The sequence below is a fragment of the Haliaeetus albicilla genome, chromosome 20 (assembly GCF_947461875.1).
Source record: "Haliaeetus albicilla chromosome 20, bHalAlb1.1, whole genome shotgun sequence".
Classification (NCBI taxonomy): Eukaryota; Metazoa; Chordata; class Aves; order Accipitriformes; family Accipitridae; genus Haliaeetus; species Haliaeetus albicilla.
The window spans coordinates 28,160,732-28,168,952 of NC_091502.1; the positions used below are offsets into that span (position 1 = coordinate 28,160,732).

Consider the following 8,221-nt stretch of genomic DNA (forward strand, 5'->3'; position numbering starts at 1 on the left):
TTTTTTCTTACCAGCTCCACTTCTTCCTCCAGGCCAATCCGGAGGCCCTTTTCCCTGGCCAGGTCGCAGGACCGCTTCCTGCCTTGTCTCATGGGCCCCAGAATTCCTGCTCTCCCCCTTGCCCCCTCCTCCTGGCCCCATGGGCACTGCTCACCACCTGGCCCCAGAGCTCCTCACGGCCCCAGCCAGACATCCCAGTGCCCCACGACTCCAGCAAAGTGCCCCAAACCTCACAGGTGCTTGTCCCAACAGACAGTCTGGATGCTGCCTTGGTTGGCAGTGCCTTGCTGCACTACCGCACCAGTTCCCCACTGTCAGCCCTAAGCCCCACATCTCTCCATCCTGACTCAGATGGGCTCCATCACCTGTCTCCAGCAACCAGGGCTCCAGGGCCGGAGCTGTGACTGAAACAGCAAATGCAGAGAACACAAAATATACAAAATACAAATGGCATCACTGGCACATCTCAGGGTCTGCAGAACCTGTCAGAGGGGCAGCAGCTCTCCAGGCCGCACCTGTGACCCCTCACTACATGAAGGCTGATGCAGCACAGTCTCTCAGCTCAAATCCCACAGGTTCTGTTTCCAAGGTAATATAACGATACCAGTTGTGCATAATTAATGCCAATGTTCACAACCAGCCTAACACTGATGAACTTAGGCTGATGACTTCACAGGGGAGAAAGCAGTTAACAGCTTGGCTACAAGCAACTTCCTAGAGGTCTTACTCATGTTCCTGAGTACCATTTTGAGTGTCCTGTCCTGCAAGGCAGCTCTACACTTGTGCAAGCAAGGCCTGGCACAGTGGGCCCAATCTAAGCTGAGGTCAACACTGCTTTGCACGAAGGACATCCTGGAGGTGTGCCCATAGTATCAGTGATGCCACCCAGTACTCGCATGCAGAAAGGGTGTAACAGTGCTCTGCCCCATTTACGACTCACACTGAGCACAGGGATCTCTGTTCTAGCATTCCTGCTGCAACTGTTGCCCATCTAAGCCTTGACAACTGCACCAAACAGCCATCAGTAGCAGGTCTCCCATCCCAAGCCTCTCACAGCCCTGTCCATGCCCTCCTCAAGCTCAGCTCCTGACAGCTGTACCTACCTGTAAGAAGCAGGTCCCAACAGGGGTGTTCTCCTTCAGGGACACATTGTAGAAATTACTCCTGAACACTGGCTCATTGTCATTGACATCCTGCAGGGCCACATACACTACAGCTGAAGAAGAGAGGGCAGGGGTTCCCCTGTCTGTGGCCAGCACAGTCAGCTGAGGCTGAGGATCCTTCTCATAATCCAGTGGGGCAGCGGTGGTGATGATGCCTGTGGCAGGGTCAATGGCAAACCAGCTGGAGTGGGTGTCATGGCCATGCACGATACTGTACCGCACCTCCCCATTGGGACCCTGGTCCTTGTCACGAGCTGTCACCTGGAGGACAAAGCTGCCTGGGTACACAACCTCAGGGATGCTTTGTTTGTACTCCTGCTGGTCAAAGAGTGGAGGGTTGTCATTGATATCCATCACTTGCAGCACAAAGGCTGATTCTGCCCGGAGTGGGGGTGTTCCTGAGTCAGTAGCTGTCACCCGCAAATCATAGGAGTCTCTTTCTTCCCGATCCAGAAGCTGGTCCACACAGATCAGGTAGATGATGTTGTCCTTGGTAGTGAGGGCAAACTTGCCATCCCCTCCCTCCAGTGTGACATTGACATTGGAGTATTCACCATAGTCTGGGTCAGAAACAGAGATGCGTGCCACATACTGGCCGGGTTGGGCTCCCTCAGAGATCTGCGGGGAGCCATCTTCACTGAGGAAGATGATAGTCATGGTAGGCTGGTTGTCATTGTAGTCACGCACATGAATAGTGACAAAGGCTGTAGTGACCTCAGGATGGACAGCCTTATCCCTTGCCTGCACCACCAGCTCATGCACCTTCCTTACTTCATAGTCCAGACCCTTGTTGAGCTTGATGACTCCAGTCCGGGAGTCAATGGTGAAGTACTGGTCAGGATCACTCTGCCGTCGGTTGATCTCATAAATCACATCCCCATTGTCACCTTCATCTGCGTCAGAGGCAAAGACCTGCAGGATGCTGCTACCAGGTTTCAAATTCTCTGAGATGAGAGTATGATAGCGGCTCTGGTTGAAGCTAGGAGCATTGTCATTGATGTCCTGGATGGACACATCCAGCGTCATCTGAGTACTCCGGGGAGGAGAGCCACCATCATAGGCTTCCAACAGCAGCGAGTATGATGAACGGTTCTCCCGATCCAAGACATTGCTGACCACCAGGTCCAAATACAGGACCCCATTTGGTCCTCGACGTGTTTCCAGGCGGAAGGCCTGCCCCACATTCTCTCCCTTAATCACATAGCCTTGTGTATTGAGTAGGCCACTGTCAGCATCAAAGGCTGGATCCAAGGGAAATCTGCTGCCAATGGGTGTGTGTTCTGGGATCTGGAAGGTGCTGTGTTCTTTGGGAAAGGCTGGAGCATGGTCATTGATGTCATTCACTTGGATGTTCACTTCTACTGTGATGCCCTCTGGGGTAACAGCAATGAAGCTGTAGCGGTCCCGAGTCTCTCGGTCCAGGACACGAGCTGTTTTGATGATACCGGTGTTCTCATCTATCCCCAAGTCAGTGGTAACTCCGCTGCCCTCCTGTGCCGAGATGAAATACATGTAGGCGCTAGTTCCAGGGGGCAGGCCAGCACTGATGTCCCCAATGATGGTGCCAGCTGGCTGCTCCTCATCGATTTGTAGATCCAGGGTGCCCAGGACAGCAGAGCCCTTCCCTGCTCTCAGGCCCCCAAGAATTAGCAGCTCCAGCAGAAACATGGCTGACCCCTTCATCTGCTCCATTGCTAGTGACTTGCAGAGCAGAGGGTGGCTTGATCTCCTTTGCAGTGTGCACTTTAATCCTGCATGGAATGCAGACCAGAGGATGCTGGTTAAGAGGGAGCAGCAAAGGAAGGACAGGAGGAAAAAAAAAAACTAAAGAGGGAAGGCCTGTCACGTACCTGCTGCTCAATTGCTCTGTATCACCTATCCCTCACAAGGAGCAAAGGTGAAAATGTGTCAGAGCAGAGGGTGCCCAGAATGAAGACCTGGGGCAGCACCTAATGTCAGCTAAGCGGGTCACACCTGACAGTGCGCCGAGGTTAGCAGCTAGTACCCTATCACATAGGCTATTTCCTACATAGTCAAGCATTCTTCCCAACCACCCGCCCTCCTGGCAACACTGGAGCCAGCTGCCCTAGAGCAGAGTGTTCCTGTGCCTTTAACAGCTGAATGCTTCCTGTGAGGCTGAGAGAGCTGCCTGCAAGATGACAGAGATTTCTGGATGAACAGCAGCCTAGCACCTCTCTACCCTGAAAAAAGCTGGTCTCAAAGTGGGAGAGAGCTCAACAAGTGACTGTGTTGAGACCCCCCCAACCCCCACCCCCAGTAGCATGCCTTTCAGGACGACAGGGATATAGGTGCCAAAAACCCCATGAAGTGCAAATCTGGTGTCCCTGGGAGGGAGGAGCAGAACTGGAGCAGGCTTACATCCAGTGAACAATAAATCAGAATGGCTGTATTGCAAAGGATGTACCCACAGCTGGGAATGCCCAGGATAAAATCAGACAGGGCCCATTGTTTGGACTGGCACAGAGATCTGTGGATGCCCCAAGCTGGTACCATGGAGGGTGGTGGCAGTACAGTAGGAACGCAGCAACTCCCTCTGAACTGCCAGCTGCTCTGGCTCCTTCCCGGTCCCACACCCTCCACTGCTCACTCTCCTCCTTTGTCTCCTTCTCACTGCTCCTTGCTCATTCTGGCTCCTTCACTTCATTTCCCCCTGCCGTAGCTTCATTTCACTGCAGCAGTGGGGGAGGGACGAGCAGGGAGGAGCAGCTCCCTGCAGCAACACCACTACTGGACACGCTGGACATGCTCCCAGTGCCCAAGGACTGTCAGCCCCCAGGGGTCTGTCCACCCTCCCTGTGAATAGCCAGAGAAACTCAGCAGTCAAGGAGCTTGTGAAGAACACCAGCCTCAGTGCTGTTTTCAGCCCCCGGTAAACGAGGCTTAGTGGTCTGCAGGGATGGCGGCAGCATGAGCTCACACTTGGACTCTCTTGAAAGCATTTGCTGCTGGTCCCATAACCACACTCAGGAGCCGCTCATGTCAGACGCAGGATGGCAGGAACCTCCCTGTCTTGGGGGATGGATGTGGCTGACATCGACTAGTTTGGGGACTAAGAATGTCAGCCCTTGACCTAAAGAACCCTACAGCAGTGTTAACCCTTTCCAGGGGACGCAGGATGATTATTCCTGGGTCCTCTTTCCCACCTCGGGTCAGCTGTTTAGCTTGGTTTTCCCTGTGGAAATCCTGGGTTAGTGACAGAAAGAAAAATATTAAAAAGTGTTTTGTACATGTAAAGAAGTGTCTGTTTACTTCAGTGAGCATCCAGTGCCTGAGGTCTATGGCAAGTAAATCCCCACACTCTTCTTGCACTTAGCACGTATGAATCCTCCTGATCTCTCAGGAGCAGAAGTCAATAGAAGATACTTCCATCCCTGTGGGCTGCTAGCTGGGGATCTGCACTAACTCAGTGGTCCGAGACAGCTGGCGCTCTCTCTCTCTCTGTAGCAGCTAGTTAAATTTCCCCAGATGGAGGGGTAACTGCATACATCCAGAACATGCAGTGCTGGGGGAATGGGGTCCAAGTTTGCTTCTGTGGTGAAACTGCACCGTCCTAACTGTGACCCAGCTGTTCAGGTCATGGGAGGGTACAGGGCAGAGGGTTTAAAGCGTTGGTAGGAGGTTAGACGAAAACTAAATAAAAATGAGAGTAGAAAAGAGGACAAGGCTCCCTGGGGCAATCTCAGTGGCTGAGGCCAGGATGAAGCTGAAAGGGCTTGGGTAGTGCTGGAACAGATCAGGGCACAGACATGGGGAAAAACCACCTGGTTTGATTAGTGATGTGGCTCCTGAGAAGCAGAAGGGAGTGCAGCAGGGCTTTCTGGGCTGCTGGTGGGGAGGAGAGAAACTTGAAAAGCAAATGTGGGGAGCGTGAAGAGCAACTGAGAGCACTGGAGCAAACATGGAACAGAAATTAGGGTCCTTGGGGCGGGGAAGTGGTGATGAAAGTCTTTGTAAACTTTCCATCCTCCCTGGATAGAAGTGGGTAGTTTCAGAGCCTAGCTACCTCTTCAACAGGAGATGCAACTGCCAGGTTGCCAGATTGCACCAGTCCAGGATCGGCAGAAGGGCATCCACAGTACTAGCAGCCCTCTGTTCATATGAAGTTTGCAGGCTTGGGTCATAGAGGAAGACAGCAGTGACCTCAGTGGATGCAGAGTCACCAAATCTGAACAGCTGCTTCCAATTAGCAGATAGCTCAGTGCTAGGGGCTGGCTTGACTGGTCCAGGCCCAGCCTGTGTAATGTGAGCCAGACTGCCCTGCTCCCTCTCTGTCCCTCCCACCATCGGGCACAAGTTCCCTAGTGAAAAATGGCAGCAGAAGCCTCTGAAGAAAACTGCTAGCATGAGAATATGTCCAGAGAGGCGTCTGGGGCCCAAAGCCATTGTAAGGAGGTTGACAGGAATGGCAGCTAAAATGGAGTGAGCTGCAAATACACATAAGCATCTCCAAGCCTAGGGCTGATAGGTCAGGGCACCAGGAAAGCCCAGCCTACACTTAGCAGATAAGTCACATTTAGAAAAAAAAGATACGGAATTACAGAGGGACCACTGCATGCATCCCTGCCTGCCTGCCAGTGGCACCTCGCATCTCATGTCAGCCATGAGGAAGGGGAAGCAGGCCCACAGCGGCCCCAGCAGAGACGCTGGAAAGACGGCACCCACTGTGCATGCCACAAACAGATGTCAGAGTGCTTGCTGTGCAAAAGCTTCATCAAAGCTGCAGATGCTGCTGATGCCATACCCAAAGTCTCACATGAGAGGCCATGACTCATGTAATGATGTTTTTGAGACTTCAGTCCAGATGAGGAAGGATTCAGAAGCCTGTTTCATCTTTGCTGAGCACCAGTCACTGACCTGGAATATGCTTTTCTCATTGCTCACTCCCAGTCCAGCCACACAGCCTCATTTCCCTCTGATATCAGCTCTGAGCAGTGACCAGCGGTGGTGACCATCCTCTAATGAAGATGCAGTCAAGCTCCACTGCATCCCTACGCATCCCATTTCTGTGCCACACCAGGGCTTCCTGCAGGCTGTCCTGTCCCTGAAAACACTTCCCCCGCAAAGGAAGCTCTAATAAAATTTCCTCACGCATTAGCCAGTTCCCACAATCCCAGCCCACATGCACCTCAGCACGGACCTGGCCCCTGCCAATGCTGTATGCCCGTCGCAGAGGTGCGGCAGGGCCTTGTCTGCTCCCTGTCCACTGGTGCCCCCCGGCTGTCGGGGGTTCTCTCTCCCTCAGAGCCCCGGGGCGGCCCGGCCCCCCCGGCTCTTGGCGCTCCTCGCCCCGCTCGGGGCCGCCCAGCCGTCGGGCCCACCGCCTGCCGGTGCTCCCAGTCCTCGCGCACAGCCCCGTCCCCGGGCGCTCCCGGGCGTCCCGCACGGTGCACTCCCCGCGCCGGGGCTCTGCCAGCCCCGGTCTCCGCTCCGCTCGGGCCCGCAGCCCCCGCCCGGCGCCTCCGCGGCTCCTCTGCCGCGATCGCTGCGCGCCCGCCCCGCGGCGCGTCTGCCCCGGCGGCGGTGGCGGCGGCGGTCCCGCGCCCGCACCGTCCCGCTCGTCCGCTGCCAGCGCCGGCCCCACTGCCGTCGCGCCGCGGGCGAGGCCGGTCCGGCCGCGGATCCGCGGTGCTGCGCCGCCGCGGGCGCGCCCCCCCTCGCTTCCCCCCTCCACCTCCCGCCCCATTGTCTGCGCAGCGGAGGCAGAACAAAGCACCCGGTCCCGGTCCCGGTCCCGGTCCCGGTCCCCGGCCCGGTCCCGGTCCCGCCCGGCCCGGGCCGCCGTGCGGCGATGCCGACGTGCGGAGAACCGGGCGCGGGCGGCGGGGCAGCAGGAGCGGGTCGGTCCCCTGCGCTGGCACTTACACCGTGCGTCCCGCGCTGGCGGCGCTCACATCCCGCAGGATCCGGCCCCGCCGAGACGTCCCGCAGCCGCTCCGGTATCCTGGCGCTCCGCCGCCACTGTGGCTTCGGCACCGCTGGCCGCTCCGGCCCCCCCCCCCCCCCCGCCCCGGCGCTCCGGTGCCCTCCTGTGCCGCGGCCGCCCCCGCGTTTCGGTGTGCCGGCCTCCCGGTGCCGCGGCCGCCCCGGTGCCGCGGTCGCCCCGCGGAGCGCTCGGCGGCAGGCGGCAGGTCGGCGCTGGCTCGGCGCGGGAGGCTCCTGCTGAAACCCGACCCAGCGCCGCCCTCAGCCCCCCGCTCCCCCCACCGCCCCCATCCCCGCCCCGCCACCGGAGCGCGCAGGCAGAGCGCGGCCCCGGAGCGGCCCCGGGCAGGGGTCCGGGGCGACGGGACGGCCCGGCGGGCACGGGGCACGGAGGGGCCAGGGAGCAGCGTCGCGGAGAAGGCCGGCACGAAGGGGGAGGAAGGGCTGGAGCCGGGGTAAAGAGGGACAGGGAGGAAGCAACGGGCGCCGGGAGCGCGGGGAAATGGGAAGGGGTAGGCAGGAGCAAGAGGCAAGGCAGCGGTGGGATGGGACAGGGCGAGGAGAGGACCGGGCAGGGGATGGGGGGGGGCTGTGGGTGACATTGGGGGCATGTGGGGACACGATCCGCAGAGGCACAATCCATTCTCTGGTCTCTGCCACAGCCCCTGCCTAAGCACAGAGCCCAGAGCCCAAGTACCTGTAACCTGCCACCACCTTGCCTCACAGCAGGGCTTCCAATGTCCAGGCTGGAAGGTACTCATCTGTAGTGCCTGTGCTGCTGGTGATTGGGGCCCCACCAGTCTACCAAGAGACAAACCAAGACTCTGGTGAGTGACTGTCTAGGCTTCTCCGCTGGTGGCTTCCTCCCTGGCTCAGCTTGACCACCCAGACCGTTTTTCTCTGCTCCAGACAGGCCAGGTCACAGCAGTATCGGTGTGTCTGTTGGGGGCCACTCAGCCTCCAGGCTGATAATCACTACTGGGCCTTCTTTTATTTCTTAGTAGAGAAACTGCCATTGACTACAGGTGGTGACAGTCCATTGTTAAGATCATGTGCTATAAAGGCCACAGCTTAGTCTGCTTCATTAGGAAAATGTCTAGTTTCTTCCATCAGTG

General features: G+C 57.5%; 1 protein-coding gene across 3 annotated transcripts in view; it reads right to left on the reverse strand.

Moving 5' to 3' along the window:
* The window catches only part of DCHS1 (dachsous cadherin-related 1), a 54,376-nt gene extending 47,049 nt beyond the window's left edge, over positions 1–7,327 (reverse strand). Inside the window, exons 1-2 of one of the 3 annotated variants that reach the window (XM_069808782.1) lie at positions 7,047–7,317; positions 1,104–2,914 (exon numbers count right to left, since the gene is read on the reverse strand). In XM_069808782.1, coding sequence (XP_069664883.1) covers positions 1,104–2,855 — 1,752 coding nt within the window. In that variant the 5' untranslated portion in view covers positions 2,856–2,914; positions 7,047–7,317. Of the gene's footprint in view, positions 1–1,103; positions 2,915–3,013; positions 3,195–7,046 lie in introns of those variants that run through there. The other 2 variants (XM_069808783.1, XM_069808784.1) reach the window with 2 other exon arrangements.
* Positions 7,328–8,221: the final 894 nt, after the last annotated feature.